This window comes from Melanostigma gelatinosum (genome assembly GCF_949748355.1).
Source record: "Melanostigma gelatinosum genome assembly, chromosome: 19".
Taxonomy (NCBI): domain Eukaryota; kingdom Metazoa; phylum Chordata; class Actinopteri; order Perciformes; family Zoarcidae; genus Melanostigma; species Melanostigma gelatinosum.
Window position 1 is genome coordinate 14,244,975 of NC_136652.1, and position 18,928 is coordinate 14,263,902.

Below are 18,928 nucleotides of genomic sequence, written 5' to 3' on the forward strand. Positions count from 1 at the left end.
TTATAGTCTATATCAGGGATTCCCAAAGTGGGGTGCGCGAGCTGCCTCTAGGGGGTGCACGAGAGGAAAAGTGTAATGGCGGTCTGATGGTGCAATAATATTAAATATAAAAAAAAAATGTAATTTTAATTTAAAAACTATCAGGTGGGACATCTGAAGCTATCGGTCGTAAAAGAGGAGAGGGACAGAGAGAGAGAGAGGAATCGGAGGCGAGGGGAACGGAGAGGTGCTTTGGGGAGAGACCGGGAGAAGAAATCGAGTCAGAGTCAGAGGAAGATGAGACGGAGGAGACCGAAAAGGAGGAAGGGATAGCACAGACAAATCGGGAGCACATCGGCCCATCGCGGAGTCAAGGTGAAAAAAGAGGAAACGAGAGTGAGCATCAGACTGGGAAAAAAAGAGGAAATATGATGAAAAGTATCTGTGTCTGGGCTTCACTTGGATTGGCAACGCAGATTCCCCAAAGCCACAGTGCGTGGTGTGCAGTGAGGTTCTGGCTAACAGTCTGAAGCTCTTATTTACGTCGCCACCTGAACACCAAGCATGCCAGTGCAAGTCAAAAGCCCCTTACATTCTTTATATCCAAATTGGAGGAGTTACAAAACAGCCAAAAACAACTGGAGTCTCATTCATGTGTTGGGTCTATAAATGACGCACTACGGGCTTCATATCTGGTTACAGAATAGCGAGAAAGGGGCTACCGCACACAATCGCCGAAGATGTGTGCTTGCCAGCTGCCAGAGAGATGGTGGAATGTATGATTGGGGAGAAAGAAGCAAAAAAGTTGGACATGATCCCGGTGTCCTGTGTGAGAACACTTGACCTTACTGTACAAACAACTCTGAACAAACTGAATCAACAGGGGCAGTGCAGAACAGCCAGCACCTCAGAGCTCACGCTGTCTGTTGTCATAACCCGGCTCCTAGGCCATGACAAATACGCCAGACACAACAAATGATGGGAATATCAAATGTTTATTTAACTAAATAAAGAAATAGTTAAAGACCTGAAAAGACCTCTGGCACCACTCTGGAACTCTCGTGTGACACAGAATCGATTGGGCAGCATGTGACCACTGGTGCGGGATGAGTGTCCATCCAAACTCGGCTACTAGCCAAGCCGTTGCCCAAAATCAAATGTATACCCTCAATAGGCAACGCCGGACGCACACCAACCGCTACCTCACCCTTAACCAGCTCACAGTCAAGCACCATCTTGTGATTACACATCAGAGCTGACTAAAATGACATGTGGTTTAGGGCCAAAATACATCTCTGATCTGCTGCTACCTTATGAACCATCCTGACATGATCCCGGTGTCCAACAACACTGTGTCGCGCCGCATCGATGCTTTGTCCGAAGACATCCTGGCTACATTAGTCGCTCATTGATTGTAAATGAAATGTGATAATCTGCCTCTGAGCCTGTGCGTGTGTCCTCGCATCCGTATTGCTCTTTAAAAGTTGCTCATTTGTTCGGTTTGTGTTCACACTGCAACATTTAACAGCGGACTAAATCTTGTAAACAAATGCCACCGGGAGCAAACTGTTCTCTCATTGGTCCGATTCTTATGCGGCTATGAAGGCTTAAAAGGCTCTGTTGCTTCTTTTTTTGTTTTTTTTATTAAGGGGGGGGGGGGGGGTGCGCGAACCCGGTCGGGATGTAGAAGGGGGTGCGCGGCCTAAAAAGTTTGGGAACCGCTGCCTTAGACAATCCTTTTTTCTACGTCAGTTACAGGGGCGTAAGTATAGGCCGTGCAAGCAGCGCATGGGGAGGAAGGTCCAAGAAGGGTCACTACAACAATGTGTTACACAGGAATGGGCAGTTGTTGGTGGGTTAGTCTATCCCCGAGATGTTTTGACAGGAAAAAAATAAAACCAAACTGTTTTTTTATTGGCTTTTATATTTTTATTTAAGTTTCAGAAACGCTTAATATTTATGTGTTTGAGCCTGAAGCTGCGCGACAGTCAGGAGTGAGTTTCCGGCACTTTTTGTGCAGCTCAACAACGCTAAGCATGTGCACGCACACACACACACACACACACTAGTCACACTCCTTTTCACTTTCTGCCCTATGTGCTGGAAAAATAAATAGCGGCAGTGTTGTTTTACTCAATTGTAGGGTTAAACTCATGTTTGACTTCCATACTTAAATACTTCACTCAGTTGCTTCCAGTCTCTAACACATTTGACCAAATCAGAAAATCTGTATATTTTTGAGAACAACTAAATATCTTTATTCAAATATATATTCTATGTATATATATTTATACACCCACCTTGAAAATAAAGATACAGCAGTCAAGTCAATTAACCTTTTCCTAAGCCCCGCCCCTCACATATACTGCTACAAGCTGTCAGAGCTACGTTCCCATAGAGCCCACACTGTAACTAACTGCACTCCCTGAATGAATACTATCTAATTTATGGAAAAACTTAAAAAAGTGATTTGAGAGAGATGCAGACAGAAGGGTCAACAACATGCGTTTGAAGGTTATATCCAGGATGTCAAACAGGTTAAAAAGATAAAGCTACAGATCAGTGTTGTTGGGATCTGACTATATGGCTTCGACATGTGCTGTGGAACAAAGAGTCACATCCTGAGAATGAAGAAATCTGAAACCACTGCGAGAGAGCCCATGGAGCGGAGCCAGATAGTTGTTGGACCCTCGTCAGACCTGGCCAACGCTGCGCTATGATTGGCCAGTGTGCATATGAGGGGCGGGACTTAGTGTGAATTCTGTCTCTGTGTCCTGTGTGAGAACACTTGACCTTACTGTACAAACAACTCTGAACAAACTGAATCAACAGGGGCAGTGCAGAACAGCCAGCACCTCAGAGCTCACGCTGTCTGTTGTCATAACCCGGCTCCTAGGCCATGACAAATACGCCAGACACAACAAATGATGGGAATATCAAATGTTTATTTAACTAAATAAAGAAATAGTTAAAGACCTGAAAAGACCTCTGGCACCACTCTGGAACTCTCGTGTGACACAGAATCGATTGGGCAGCATGTGACCACTGGTGCGGGATGAGTGTCCATCCAAACTCGGCTACTAGCCAAGCCGTTGCCCAAAATCAAATGTATACCCTCAATAGGCAACGCCGGACGCACACCAACCGCTACCTCACCCTTAACCAGCTCACAGTCAAGCACCATCTTGTGATTACACATCAGAGCTGACTAAAATTACATGTGGTTTAGGGCCAAAATACATCTCTGATCTGCTGCTACCTTATGAACCATCCTGACATGATCCCGGTGTCCAACAACACTGTGTCGCGCCGCATCGATGCTTTGTCCGAAGACATCCTGGCTACATTAGTCGCTCATTGATTGTAAATGAAATGTGATAATCTGCCTCTGAGCCTGTGCGTGTGTCCTCGCATCCGTATTGCTCTTTAAAAGTGACGCCTTGTGTAACTGAAAGTTATTGAAACTTTGTTGCAGTGTTTCAGGGCGTTTTCACACCTTCAGTTCGTTTGCTTTGTTGCAGTTGCTCATTTGTTCGGTTTGTGTTCACACTGCAACATTTAACAGCGGACTAAATCTTGTAAACAAATGCCACCGGGAGCAAACTGTTCTCTCATTGGTCCGATTCTTATGCGGCTATGAAGGCTTAAAAGGCTCTGTTGCTTCTTTTTTTGTTTTTTTTATTAAGGGGGGGGGGGGGGGGGTGCGCGAACCCGGTCGGGATGTAGAAGGGGGTGCGCGGCCTAAAATGTTTGGGAACCGCTGGTCTATATTGTAGCTCTTGTATTCAGTCTGCGTGGCCCATTGACTGTAAGGTGTAATCTAAAAATAAATCGGATCGTGTCGTTTACAGCAAAGAAGGGGGAGAAAGAATGAAGTCCCACTCTGTCAGAATTACCGCGCGCCATACATCACCCATATCAGAGTGAACTCTTTAGATCTCAATAGGTAGATTCACAGATAGACAGACAGACAGACAGACAGACAGACAGACAGACAGACAGACAGACAGACAGACAGACAGACAGACAGACAGACAGACAGACAGATAGATAGATAGATATAGGATTTCATTTAATGTCACAGATTGTTTACAGCAGCGGTTCCCAAACTTTTTAGGCCGCGCACCCCCTTCTACATCCCGACCGGGTTCACGCACCCCCAATCCCCCACACCTTAAAAAAAGAAGAAGCAACAGAGCCTATTTATAGCCTCATAGAAATTGGACCAATGAGAGAACAGTTTGCTCGCACGTGGCGTTTGTTTACAATATTTAGTCCGCTGTTAAATGGTGCAGTGTGAACACAAACCGAACAAAGGGGCAACTGCAACATTGTATCATATTAATCACTGAATCAGAACAAAGCAAATGAACTGAAGGTGTGAAAACGCCCTGAAACACTGCAACAAAGTTTCAATAACTTTCAGTGACACAAGGCGTCACTTTTAAAGAGCAATAAGTATGGCGAGGACACACGCACAAGCTCAGAGGCAGATTGCATCACATTTAATTTACAATTAACCACACATAGAATGAGACTGCAGTTGTTTTTGGCTGTTCTGTTACTCCTCCAATTTCGATATTAAACAATGTAAGGGGCTTTTGACTTGCACTGGCTCTCTCGTTTCCACTTTTTTACCTTGACTCCGCGATGGGCCTATGTGCTCCCGATTTGTCTGTGCAATCCCTTCCTCCTTCCTCCGTCTGATCTTCCTCTGACTCCCGTTCGATTTCTTCTCCCGGTCTCTCCCCAACACACCTCTCCGTTCCTCTCGCCTCCGATTCCCCCCCTTCTCTCTCTCTCTCTCTCTCTCTCTCTCTCTCTCTCTCTCTCTCTCTCTCTCTCTCGCCTCTTTTATGACTGATAGCTTCAGATGTCCCACCTGACAGTTTCCCCGATTTTCAGCCAGTTTATCATATTTGCATGAATGTTGCTGAATGAATGAAGTTAGCTGTTAGCTGATGTTAGCTGCACAAGCTAGGCTAGCCACGTAAAAGACAGTCTGGCGGCAGGAGCAGAAGTGTATTTATTTATTAAATTGTACGTCTTTAATTTTAAATTGAAATCTTACAAGGGGGATTTTTATAATGCATGTAACCGAGCGTCTTGGGTTCGTGTATAAGGGCACTTATCATACAGTAATAACTGGAGTCGGGAGATTAGACATCTTGTATCAGCCCACTGCTACTCTCTTTATTATTGTTTTCTCCTTTGGCCAGAGGCGGGGGTTGCGCCTTCGCTACGGCAAACCTCAAGGGACATATCATCGTCAACACCAGAACGACAAACATGAGACAGTCTGTTACATTCATGTTTTTACTTTGTGAAATTAATTTTTAATATTAATGATTACACCATTAGACCACCATTACATTTTACCTCTCGAGCACCCCCTAGAAGCACCTCGCGCACCCCCAGGGTACACAATGAATACAAATCACAAATGCGCGATGCATCCCTCCCATCACCCCTCATTTACCTGTAAGATATTGTTTAGAAGTAATGGCCTTAAGTCAGTTATATGCAAAAGGTGAAAATAGAAACGCAACAGCAGTAACAAACAAACCCAAAACATGTAGCACTTTACGTTACAGCTCGGTAATACCATATAGTACAGTATGATATATCAATAGTGGGGTAATAGTTTGATAATAAAGAGGTAATAATGAAGTGCCCCAGAGTACATTGGGATTGAGTACCTTGAGACCAGCCATGAGTCTTGCAAGATTTTGAGGCAAGAGAAAAGCTGATTATATGTCACTTTATTAAGGTTTAATATGTTTACATGCCAGAAATAACCCTTTAGATTCCCAATATGTGGTCAATTTATCATAATAACAAGTGTGAGGAAATTAGCTGTGACCATTTTTGGAGAGAACATCAGCATTTGCTACCTAAACTGCTCATTTAAGTTATTACTCAACATGTGGAATATAATTCACACAAAGATACAGGTGCCCTATCATTGGCTGACTTAACATGATACAGCCTATCGTCTTCCAGAGTTAAACTCACAACCCAGCATGCAAGACAGGTGTTAAAAAGGTATTGATATTGTTGCCTAATGCAGAGAAATAAAAGGCTTATCAGGCGGAGCTAAATAGCAATACTGTTCTCGATCTCAGTAGGGTTCAGGTATGTGTAGGGTATTTCAAGCTGCAAGTTTCTTGTTGAAATTGCTTCACTGAGGTCGGACAACTCTGCTTGGAATTCCTTCATCATCTGCTTTGGAGCAGGCTCTTGGAATCGTTCTTCGGGGTATGCACCAATGAGAACCTGCCAAAAGGACAAAACGAAACTGTAAATCTGATTGACACAGTATTGTGCTTTGTACAATTTATTTTAAACATTTAAAATGTGGACGAGTTATAATGAGCATTTATCAACACCAAACCTACCGTGTCAGTGTACTTCTCTGTAAGTATCCAAACAATTGCTGCAATTGAGACTGTCTCACCAACATCTGGGAGGGTCTCCAAAATAGTCTTCATGCTTGACTGCCCCTTAGTGGTTGGAGGAGGTTTGCGCAGCAGGCGTGTGCCATTTGGCACCCAGGAGTAGTAGTCGAACTAAGTTATAAGAGACATTTCAATATGTAACATCTTTGATACAAAACTAATTTAATAAAATTATTTGAATGTCAAACATCACAAAAATAATTATGTAAATCTACATTGGGAATTCAACCATTGCACCATTGTAATGCTCAGCGAAAGAAAACAATGGAATGAATAATAACCAGATTGCAGACCTGCCAAATGTTCATAAATTTGAATTATTAAAACAAACTTGCACTTGATCAAACATCAATACATATTCCATTGTCCCAACTAATTACCTGTCCATTGTTTACAGCAGCATGTTGACCCGTCACTGTGAAGATCAGCATGGTGATGAATTTGATCACCTCCTCGACAGTATGAAAGCTTGCTGGAAACCCTGTTGGTAGCACAATTACTGTGAGTTAATTATTGGCAATCCCTGTCTTCGTTAAATATTAAAGGCTACTATTGAGATTTTATATATCTTGTGTTTACAAATGACGTCACAGCATGGGTTAAATACCTGAGGCTGTGTTTCCTAAGAAGCCATGTGTGAATATCTCACTGATCCATTCCTGCAGCTCGGTGTCTTTACGTACTTCACTGTCTGAGGGATAGTAGTACCCCACTACTGCCTTCACAAAGCTAATGAACACAAAATAATTAGATTTAAAATGTTTGTATGTGAACAAGTCTGAATGACTCTCAGCTGTTGCTTGTAGAATAAATCGGTCTGGACAGATGTGATATTTATTGAAAGAACCTGTTGATGATGTTCCACAGCTTCAGGCCATCATCTCTGTAGTAGAAGTTGGGGATGGATTCCAGTCCTCGTGCAATGATGTTCTCTGGCAGACAGAGGGAGCTGTAGGTCGTTTCAGAGAAAGCCCTTCTCATGAGCTCCATCAGTCCTTCATATCCAAGTGAACTCTAATAAATCAATAATGCACAAATAGTTACCATGAGACACATTTCTTGAAATAAAAGAATGTTGCATTGTTAATGAATCAATAATGCACAAATAGTAAGTCAGTAAAATGTATTTATAAAGCGCTTTTCACAGACATTAGTCACAAAGTGCTTAACAGGAGTGGAGTCATAAGCATAAATAATACAAAGTGACCATATAAGGGCCAAAAGTTTACATTTAGGAACACGCAAAAAACAAAGTACACAATAAAAACATGGCATAAAAGCAGGCCTAGGACATGAGTTTAGGCCTAGGTAAATGGTTACCATTAGACACATTTCTTGAAATAAAAGGCTTATGCATTGTTAAAAAGTCAAAGGCTATAATTTCATCTTGCAATGGTGCAATCTAATTGGAGTAGTTTGAATTTTCAGAAATATGTATTTTACAGAGCCGTACCGTATTTAGAGATCCGTCAGGTCCAAAAATAGATATGCGGCTTGCAGTGTTTATGTGCAGAGTGTACCGGAAGTGTGGAAACAGCAGCTGTGCAGACAAAGGGAAATATTTTAAAAGTCATGTTACGATGCTTATTTGACCAAACAACAGGCAGCACATCTTGTTTGTGTTGATCACCAAAGGAATCTATAAGCAAAACTTAAAACCGGCTTTCTTCAAGTGCTTTTTGTCCTTTTACAAGAGTAAACCCTGATGGATGCAAAGTTATTGTTACAGTACCCTCGACATGCGTGAAGATGCGAGGGCCCGATCAATGCTGCTCACAGCTTTAATTTGGCATTGTTCTTTTCACACCAAGAAATTCTGGCAAGAAATTTTCAGATTTGCAATTTGATCATATCGACTTCATCAATAAAAAGTCAGCTCATCAGTTCCGATCAAGGGAATAGGTAAAAGAAGTGCACCAGCACTCTGACCTCTGCTGTGTAATCATACCTTATAGAGGGGATGAATCACAGAGAAGCTGCGGAGAGCAGCGACAGTAAAGACCTCTGCCAGGAAGTGAGTCTTCATGAGGTGATGGACTGATTGATGATCCATGGCATCAGCATTTCTAATAAACATCTTGGCAAGCAGCCAGTCAGTCTCCAGGTCACTGGGCAGGAAGATGGGGTTCAGCTCAGCAGGTTGTTGATGCAACTGAAAAAAAATATATTTGGTTTTGTTTGTTAAAATAGTGCAACTGGACTTTTGAAGACACAGTAATGTATTACGGGATGTAATATGATCATGTGAATAGACCTGTATTGCAATGGGCATCAGTTTGTTTTCTGGGTTCACGTAGAGCAAACAGAGACCAGGAGTCACGTGCAGAGGTTCACCATGATAGGCTCTAGCGGGTATTCCATCCATCTTCTTCTGATCATAGAGGAATATATTGCCTTTCTGTATGGGAATGAAAGACAGAGGGAAGAAGTGTTTAAGACATCAATAGGTTTCACAGATCACACATGTGATATTGGGATGAAACACAAATATCGTCTCCAAAAGCAAAGATTATCTCCAAAGTAAAGCCACTCTGCTTTCATACCTTCAGCTCCTTCTTCAGAGAGCTTTTTTCTTCCAGGAACGGCTTCACCATCTTCTCTGTGACTGGAAAGTTTGGGGGAAGCTCTGAGCAGCGCTTGATCACATTGGGATTGACTCCGTTCAGAAACTGGGATCCATAAAAGTCATCATCCTTCCAGTGCTCTGCAACATACTCTGGAAGAATTGCAAATATGATATTTCATATAATATCTAAATATCTATCTGATGTCTAACTTTTTTGAAGTACATGTTGATCATAGTCATTGCTGGTTTGTTCCTGAGAGATTTTTACTTTGTGGAAAATGAATTGTTTTACCCGACAGGAACAACATCCAATCTAATGTAATTAGACATCGTTAACTCATTTTAATGGAAACATTATGCAATTGACATTTAAGATACAGTAGAATTTCATTCAAAACTGACAATAGATGTTGGATGGTGCTATCACACTGGGTTTCTGTTGTTTCTTTAATGATCCTTTAACAGACCATATTTCAAAGTAAATTCATAATTATACAATAAATGTTACAGCCAATTATGGGTTGTATTCAGTTGTCTAGACACACCTAGCTGATATCTACACTCTGCTGAGTGCACCTTTCTAGTTAGAAGTGTTCCTTGGGTTTACATTTTGGGATGATTTTACATTTTATTTCAAATCCTAGATGGATTACAGATATATTAGTGCCGAGTCCACTTCATTCATTTAAGAAGCAGTGTATCAACCTTTCTTGAACTGTTTTCATACATATTGTATTTGTATCAAGCAGTGTTGTAGAAAGAACTGTTGTGACATTGGAACTGATGATAGTGTCTGCCAAATGCTCATATTCACTTGTTATGAAATGATGACAATGACATTATTGTTGTGAGTTGCGCTGCAGATGTGGATAATGGGGAAAAACAATCTACCTGACATAGTTGTCTTTTTCCACCGGAAGATGTTTTTCATGTCATCAATGCTTTCCCATTGTTCTTTAGATCCAAGCAGCCCCTTGAGTATGAGTTCAATACCACTGAAGTAAGACAGGGTTAAAAAAAAAAGATATCCAGAATACATGATTAAACATTATACTGATATTATTGTTTCAAATTTACTTTTTGTCTCAAAACATAGAAAATGTGACAATAATCGAGCCTGGTTGTGTCCATTTTATACGATGTAGACCTACGTTTCCCTTTTCACATTTCCTACTTCGGTTGATTTGGACTTAGAGAAGCGGACTTCAGCTGGGAGATCAGACACATTCTTGAAGCTGCTGATGTGGTTTAGTCCTTCAGCTAAAGTGGTCCATCTGAAAAACAAACAAAAACAAAAAAATCAAAGTTACCAAAAGTATAAATTTCTCCAGATGAAGCTTCTGAGACCATAACAGCAGCTCCTGGTACATACTGTACTGCTCACATAAAAACTTACTGGTAAAAGCTCTTGCTATGTATCAGCTCCTGTTTGCGATGGTCAATCAACATGGGATGGTCCTCCTCAAAAGCCTTCAACGCTGAGGCATGAAAAGAACATAACATCAGTCAAGTTTTAAAAGACAAACACAACAAAACAAACGTTTGAAAAGTAGTGATATCTATAAATCTTAATAAAGTATCTTTAATGAAATATTTTGGGAACTTGAAGCAGACCTCTCCCTCCTCTCAGCTCCACCAGTTCTCCTCTGGAGATCCATCTGTAACAGGGGAAAAGAATGGCTTCTCCTTCAGGAGTCGTCACCACTATTTTGGAGAAGTACCACTCATCTTCTGGGAGGATCAAAGCAGGATCTTTCTCCACCTTGACCAGCAGAAGTTTCCCCAGAGACAAATTGGTGCTGATGGTGTAATTCCCTGTCTGGAAACAAGCATTAATATGAATTTAAACAAACAAATACATTATAATGCAGTTTAACATGTATGTTAGAGTGTTGTCAATACACATTGAACTGATAATATTTCATATAACATAACATAAGAATGCCACTTTGACAGGCAACAGTAACCAAGGGGATGGGGTTTCGTGAAGGGTCAATTCTTAATTAATCTGTAAAGTTAACCAGTTTTTGTGTTACACACTTGATTTTTAAAAAAATGATTATATATGTACTTTGATTGTAGGTGTCGGAGTATGTAAATAAGCATCAAAATAGAGCTTGTTTAACGCAACACAATTCCCGGGGAAGGATACCTTGCACCCCCTGCAGAGCTCCAGGCTATCTAGTCAGATAGGCCACACCTTGAGGAAGAATTTGACAACTCATAAATTAGTGTGGCGCACCTTATGAAAAACCAAATGTGAACCTGAACTCGTCCGTACATTTTATATACTAAATTTAGAAAAGTATGGATCAAATGTATACGGTAGGTGTCACATAAAACTGTGTCCAAACGATTTGTGTTGAACAAACTCAGTTCAGCACGTATGTTGATATAGGCAAGCATCTAAAGAGAACATATGTCTGCCAAGACTGGACAGACTTGGTGCCAGTGGGACCAATGAAAAGCATAAACAATAACTACATAGAAATCGCCAATGTTCTCGCTGATGGTCTCATTTACTTATGTAGGTCATATAGAGGCATCAGTATTATATTGAGACGGTTGCATAACCAGTAAAATGATCCTCACAGTAACTTAAAGTGTATTAATTGCATAAAGGTAAACGTTTCTTGAATTAGTCATGAAGACAAATACTACCCCAGCACATATGCATGCATGAATAAAAATCATTACTTTGTCCCAGACCTAATTTGAGGATGTTCAACAGGATTCAACTTACTGTCCCAGTTGCAAAGTCGATGCCAAAGTTGTCCAACTCAGTTCGCTCACTCTGCCCTTCAGTTCCAAATAAGGTGATGAATATGTGGTCCCATGTTCCTGCATATTGCCTGTCACCTGTTGTGACCTCTAGCTTGTACTCAGTCATGGTCAGTCTGTGGAAACTGTCTCGAAAAATAAACACATTTAGATCTCTAAATTGCAGAGTGAATGCTCCAATTATCTTCAAAAAATGCATCAATGACAGTGTATATATGTTTTGATACCACTTGTACAAAACGTTTTAAAATTTGTAAATAATTTATTTACCAAAAACTTTTGATAGTTTTTCTAAACTCAATTTCTTTTGTCAACAGCTATCAAAAAAACATTTGTAACACTTAACTTTGTCTAGGCCTATCCTGTTTACATTACTACAAGTGTAGATAATCTACTTTTATACCATGAGGAAAGATAAGGAAAGTTCCTACCCATACCTTCAGTTTGAAGCTGTTCTGTGAACTGTGTTCCTGCTTGTTGGCTCTTATAAGCTCCTCCACCCTGACTTCAACCTTCTTTTAAGTACCTCCCTCACTGTGTATTGACATAAGAGGTGTTGTAACTGTCAATTAAAAATGTTGTTTCTTGTTTTCAGCTGATATACGTGTAGCTGTGTAGAAGGTCATCAGCAGCTGAACTAAACCATGCGTTATGGTCCTACCACTGAAATTCTATACTACTACTACTACTACTACTACTACTACTACCACTACCACTACTACAACTACTACTACTACTACTTACACAGAAATATAAATAAGGGACAAGGACAACAAAGCTGGACAGATAATAAGAAATGAAACGTGTATTTACAAGTCAATCGTAAACAAAACAAATTGTGCACATACATACCTACTGTTAAGAGATTGTAGAAAACATCCCATATAGATATAGGCATTAAAAAGTGGTCAGACTGTGGACTTCACGAACATAACATCAAAAACGCAACATTTGCAAACTAATAATCTGAAGTGAAGTGAGAAATGTTTTCATGCTTCCAAGGGCAGATTTCTTCAGATACATGTAACTACATGTTTAATGACTCACAAGGAATGTTAAAAACTGGAATAACTCTCTCTCCGATACAGACAGGAAACATGGGATGGGACAGAGAGGGAATTGACAAGCAACAAAGGTTCCTGGCTGTAACTCGAACAAGGAATGTTGCTGTTTTATGGTGTTTCTTAACCAATTCATACTGATTTGTAAAAGTGTCATGTGGTCAGAAAAGTTCTCTAATTCAGCATATATTAAATCATATGTATAAACCTGAATAAATCCCTAAAAATAAAAGAAAAAGGAGAAAATGAAATGAAATCGGATCTATCAGAAACATATTTTGTTGTTTTTCTGAAGGATGTTGAGCAATATGTGAAACGACTTTCCAATTTGACTGTACTTTCATATGTCATGGCATTTTGGAATGGTTTTGTTGATGTAATATATTGGAAGGGTAGGGTGCTTATACTCAGTTCATACGTTTTTCATAATTATTCATGATTATTACCCACTACATGCAGATATTCTAAAAAGAGACAAACACAGACTGCTCTTTCTGTGATGAATGTTCAGATGTACATATTTTGGCATTTTTCTTTTCACACCAAGAAATTCTGGCAAGAAATTTTCTGATTTGTCATTAATCATATCTTAAAAGACTCCATCAATAACAAGTCAGATCATCAGTTCCGATCAAGGGAATAGATAAAAGAAGTGCACCAGCACAGAGAAGCTGCGGAGAGCAGCGACAGTATAGACCACATGTGTCAAACTCAAGGCCCGTGGGCCGAATCCAGCCCGCCACGTCATTTTATGTGGCGCGCCAGCAAAAAATAAATTCAAATAAAAAAAAGATTTTCTTTTTTTTTTTGGGAAAATAATTAAAAGTTAGACTTGAAAATAAAAGTATCCCCATGGTCGAAATTATGAGATAGACATTTGAAATTATGTGACAGCATGTTGTCTGTGTACCGACATTAAAATTATCACAACAGGTGGACAGGAGAGGCAACAGCCCGAAAAGCAGTTTTCCAACGATTGAAAAAGATCGACAAATAATCACAAAGAGAAAAATTGATGCAGAGGGAAGAAAATGTAATGAAAGATGTGAAAGCGAATACATGTTTGTGCTTCAAGGAGAAAAACGTGTCTGTCTTCTGTGTTATGAGGCGTATCTGTGATGAATGATACAATTCACGTCGGCACTTTGACACCAAACACGGAGCTAAATTTAGCCTCCAAGAAAAACATCAAACTGTCCAAGAATTAAAAGGCAGACTGCAATCACAGCAGAATGTATTTACACAGCTACAGCCCAGTGCATGCTGAAGGTATGTGAGCAGTGCTCCGACCAGATACAGACTTTTACAAATGTCAGTTTGTGAAGAAACACCATCGCAGACCGAGTTCATGAACTAGCAGCAATCTAACAACACAGCTAGCTAAGAGACGAGCAGGTACTCGTGTTTCTAATTAACTGTTGATGAAAGAACAGACAACACGGATACAGAGCATCTATCCATGTTTATCAGACCTGACTCTCAGTGAGGAGCTCTTGGATGTAGCTGCCATGCACAGGACGACGACAGGGAGGAACATTAGTGATGCAGAGAGGTGACACAAACAGCTTTGAACAAAGTCAATGTAATAACTTGTGTTTGATATTTGTCTTTGTTATTTTCTTTAATAGTTTGATCTTTGATAGAGGTTTCTTAACCCTCAATTAAAATGATTTATGTTATAATAACAGAAATGTGTTTAAATATAATTTTTCATTTATATAACTGCATGTACAATATGTGTACACTTGAATAAACAATAATCAAATGCAGATAGATTTATTTAACAATATGTTAGGAGAAGTTACAGTTATACAGTCTTACAGTTACAACCGGCCCTTTGAGGGCGACCATGATGCTGATGTGGCCCAGAGTGGAAATGAGTTTGACACCCCTGCCATACATCATCAAACTGAATGCTTTGGCTTTTGTTTGGCTGTTGTACTTTATTACCTGGAGAAATGAATGGCCTTCTGACCAGCCACACTGAAATAGAAGCTGGTGGTGTGTTTCATCTCATCGGTGTGTCCTGTTTCCTCTATCCAGTGACCAATCGGATGGCAGTTGTTACGTGAATCTGGGGGGGTGACCCCTCACGATTTTAATTCGATAATAAAAAATTGAAAAATTAATTAATTCATTTTTTTTTTTTTTAAATTTTATTTCTATTTGGGTTATTAAAACTAGATTCCTTATGTAAATGTTTTCAATTCATCTGGAAATAATTAGTAATAAGCAAATAGGAGGCCTTTCATGTGAAACGCATAAAAGATTGAGCAGAGTTATCTTCGTACCAACATTGATGCCCAGAAGGCAGAAGTTTCTGCCGGCAGTGTATCAACCCTTGCGATACACCAGAGGGACCCAGACTCCACGTGACCCGTGCCCGGCGGAGCTGGTCCCTCCCTGTATGAACCCCTGGTGCCGTAAGATTTGGCTAGAAGGAGAGGATACGTTTTAATCCGTTCCCTATATGATTTTCACACCTGACCGTGCGGGAGATATTGGGGAAAAAGGGTTCCCGAATTCTTCTCCCTGTTTTGCCTCGCGCACTGCTTTACTCTAAGATTGATCTTCACCGGGTTCTAATATTGTACCGAATATTCTGTTAATGGCTGACCACCAGCCCGGTCGAAGGCTGGCTTGCTGTCTTATCTGAATCGATCCGCAGTAACTCACATGGACAGTGTAGTCTGTCGCTCCGACTATCATTTGGTTTTATAAGAGTCCAGTATTTACTTGTCTCTTTTATTTATTTTGGTTTTAGATTTTTCTTAATCCTTTCGTAATTGATAAGATCCTGCTTGAGAGCCCAAACAGATATAAAGCTCTTTCAAACGCAAGCCGGTCTCTCCCGGGTGACTTCTCTTAAACTAGAGCGAAAATAATTTGAATAAGTATCAAGTGTGGTTTGGAGCATGTAAAGAATGCCATCAGTAATGTACCGAGCTGGATCAAAAACAACTTACCTCAGGGGCTGAAGGGGATCTGCTGAGGCGTAACCCCTCTCCAGGGCTGGCTTCTCAAGAAAATATGAAGAAAAGGATTTGGTCGAAGAAACTAATTCGTTATTTATTTATTTGCATTGAAATCAAAGTATAATCTCTTGGTCCAAAATACAGAGAAAAAATCGTTAACTGAAAAACATAAGAAAAATCACTTAAGTATTCAAAAACCCCTTCAGAGTATTTTACAGACAAAGGATCTTTAAAAGCACTGACTCAGCCAGCAGACGGGCTGGCTGTGTAGCCTACGGAGGAAAAAGTTAATGATTCACCCAGCGCAGGACTGGACAGAGTGAGCTTTCTCTCCTGTCTCGACTTCAAAAAATCTTCTAAGTATTCTTAAAAACTCTGACTCTCAAAGTCCGGAGATTCTGCAAAAAAGTTAAAGTTCTCCTCCGTGCAGGCAGAAGCCCGCACGGAGAAGCCTGCACTGCTCCGCACAGCTCCTCACAACTCCTCCGATGCTTCTTCCAACTCCGAACTCAGAACTCCCTTGCTGTTTCAAAACTGCCCCTATTTATACTAGTCCGGGGCTCAGATCTCTGACTTCAAAGGATTCCTACAAAACCCTTACTCCAGCGTAATCTTTGAAAGCCGGGTCTGCCTTTGTTTTTATATGACCCCGTCAGCATTTCCCGTGACTTCACTGTCAAGGGTAAGTTTATTTATATCTACCCCCAGGCTAAACTAATGACCTTAACGCCCTACCAGCTTCCTAGAACTGCTGACTCGGTCTTTTTGACTTTGTCTGGAAGTTCCCTATTTTTTCCGGCCGCCTTGGTGGCGCCTCAGTCTTCCCCCTCTGCTTGAGCTTCGGGCTTCCCCTTGCCCTCTCATGAACCGAGAAGCATGCCTGGGGGTGTGTATGGGTGTGTGTGTGTGTATAGGTGAATGAGTGTGCGCCCACCCGTACACATCAGTGCAACAGGGGTTTTGGACAACAGAAGCCTGTCTGTCTACCCGGTGCAATCTTATAAGAGCCTCAGAGTCATATGCCTGATCTAACCACGGCTTTGTCGGTAGAGACATCACGATTTCGCAAAACCTCCACCGTGTTCAACACAGTACACTCCATCCACCATGTTCGTCTCATCATATGAACAACATCTGTCATGGCTCGGACCGCTACCTGGTGACAAAGAGGGGACAGCCTTTCAGCAGGTTAGCAGGCAACATATACTGTGTTGCGTTAAACAGGTAAACAACTGATTAAGCGTCCTAAACAAGGAGGAAATAGGTCTAATAATAACAACCAGTGGTGGAGAGTAACAAAGTACTTTTACTTTTGAGGTACTTGTAATTGTATTGAGTCTTATCTCTTTCTGCTACTGAAGACTTTCACTCCACGAAAGTTCAGAGGGAAATTGTACTGCACTACAGTACATGAATCTGATATATTTAAATTAAATAGAAATCACTTATAGAAGAAGCTTATACAATATGATGGGTTTTTACAAACAACCCAACAGTATATAACATATAATAAGCTCCAGCTCAACCAGCTACAACATTGTAACAGTAATATAATATGATTAACACTGAATGGGGCCTTTTGGCATTCTGAGTCCATTTACTGTTGCGGATAATACCTTTGTACAGTTAAATTACATACATTACACTGAGGTATAATTTTGAATGCAGCAACATTAAATGTGAGATTATATTGTAACACTGGGGAATGCTGCTAAAACTTGGTAAAAACACTTTTATTGTATGCACTGAAATCCACGAGCCACTGAGCGTTTGATAAATAACAAGTGTCACTTCACCGCCATCATGTGGCAGTAAGGATGGATTACACAATGTGAACCAAACATGGCGGAGTTATTTTCGTCTTTTGCCTGAAACGTTACTTCCGATGGGAATTACATTAAGTCTCAAAAACGATTTCCTTTTGCACGCGGCTGAATCTCTGGCACAGCACCAGAGTATTGATGCATGTATACCTTCCAAGATACAAGTGCCGCGGACTCTTTTGACGAACTTGAACCACAGGGTGTCTTTGAAGGGCTCTGCCAGCTGCACGTCGCCGATCCACAGACACGGTTCATGTGTTGACAGCAGGAGCTTCTGTGAGGCTCTCATCTGAACCGCTCCGCGCGGGTCCCAGTTGCCCATTTCCTCACGCGAGCCCAAAATATAAACCTTTACATTCGAAGACTCCGGAGTGAGAATGACACCGAACCTGAATAACATTGCTGCCACCTTAACCAAATGATGTGTCCTCAATCGTTTAGTATGGCGGGCTTGGGTTATTATAGTCTATATTGTAGCTCTTGTATTCAGTCTGCGTGGCCCATTGACTGTAAGGTGTAATCTAAAAATAAATCGGATCGTGTCGTTTACAGCAAAGAAGGGGGAGAAAGAATGAAGTCCCACTCTGTCAGAATTACCGCGTGCCATACATCACCCATATCAGAGTGAACTCTTTAAATCTCAATAGGTAGACAGACAGACAGACAGACAGACAGACAGACAGACAGACAGACAGACAGACAGACAGACAGACAGACAGACAGACAGAGGATTTCATTTAATGTCACAGATTGTTTACAGCAGCGGTTCCCAAACCTTTTAGGCCGCGCACCCCCTTCTACATCCCGACCGGGTTCATGCACCCCCAATCCCCTACACCTTAAAAAAAGAAGAAGCAACAGAGCCTATTTATAGCCTGATAGAAATCGGACCAATGAGAGAACAGTTTGCTCGCGCGTGGCGTTTGTTTACAATATTTAGTCCGCTGTTAAATGTTGCAGTGTGAACACAAACCGAACAAAGGGGCAACTGCAACATTGTATCATATTAAACCCTGAATCAGAACAAAGCAAACGAACTGAAGGTGTGAAAACGCCCTGAAACACTGCAACAAAGTTTCAATAACTTTCAGTTACACAAGGCTTCACTTTTAAAGAGCAATCAGGATGGCGAGGACACACGCACAAGCTCAGAGGCAGATTGCATCACATTTAATTTACAATTAACCACACATAGAATGAGACTGCAGTTGTTTTTGGCTGTTTTGTTACTCCTCCAATTTCGATATTAAAAAATGTAAGGGGCTTTTGACTTGCACTGGCATGC

The 18,928-nt window shown here is 40.9% G+C and overlaps 2 protein-coding genes across 2 annotated transcripts; both read right to left on the bottom strand.

Moving 5' to 3' along the window:
• Positions 1 to 5,726: 5,726 nt before the first annotated feature.
• LOC306793692 (hydroperoxide isomerase ALOXE3-like) lies at positions 5,727 to 12,123 on the bottom strand. The gene is made up of 14 exons (XM_079291412.1): positions 11,747 to 12,123; positions 10,618 to 10,822; positions 10,400 to 10,481; positions 10,155 to 10,277; positions 9,895 to 9,998; positions 8,981 to 9,153; positions 8,692 to 8,835; positions 8,386 to 8,589; positions 7,891 to 7,977; positions 7,285 to 7,451; positions 7,045 to 7,166; positions 6,818 to 6,918; positions 6,378 to 6,548; positions 5,727 to 6,255 (listed from the first exon to the last, which is right to left on the bottom strand). Exons 1-14 carry the CDS (start codon positions 11,981 to 11,983, stop codon positions 6,076 to 6,078), a joined length of 2,100 nt encoding a protein of 699 aa, XP_079147538.1. The 5' UTR covers positions 11,984 to 12,123; the 3' UTR covers positions 5,727 to 6,075.
• A 2,668-nt stretch (positions 12,124 to 14,791) lies between these two features.
• Positions 14,792 to 18,047, bottom strand: LOC306793537 (laforin-like; the record flags this gene model as incomplete). Its single annotated transcript, XM_079291180.1, has 3 exons — positions 17,806 to 18,047; positions 16,893 to 16,976; positions 14,792 to 14,919 (listed from the first exon to the last, which is right to left on the bottom strand). Exons 1-3 carry the CDS (start codon positions 18,041 to 18,043, stop codon positions 14,792 to 14,794), a joined length of 450 nt encoding a protein of 149 aa, XP_079147306.1. The 5' UTR covers positions 18,044 to 18,047.
• Between the last annotated feature and the right edge of the window lie 881 nt (positions 18,048 to 18,928).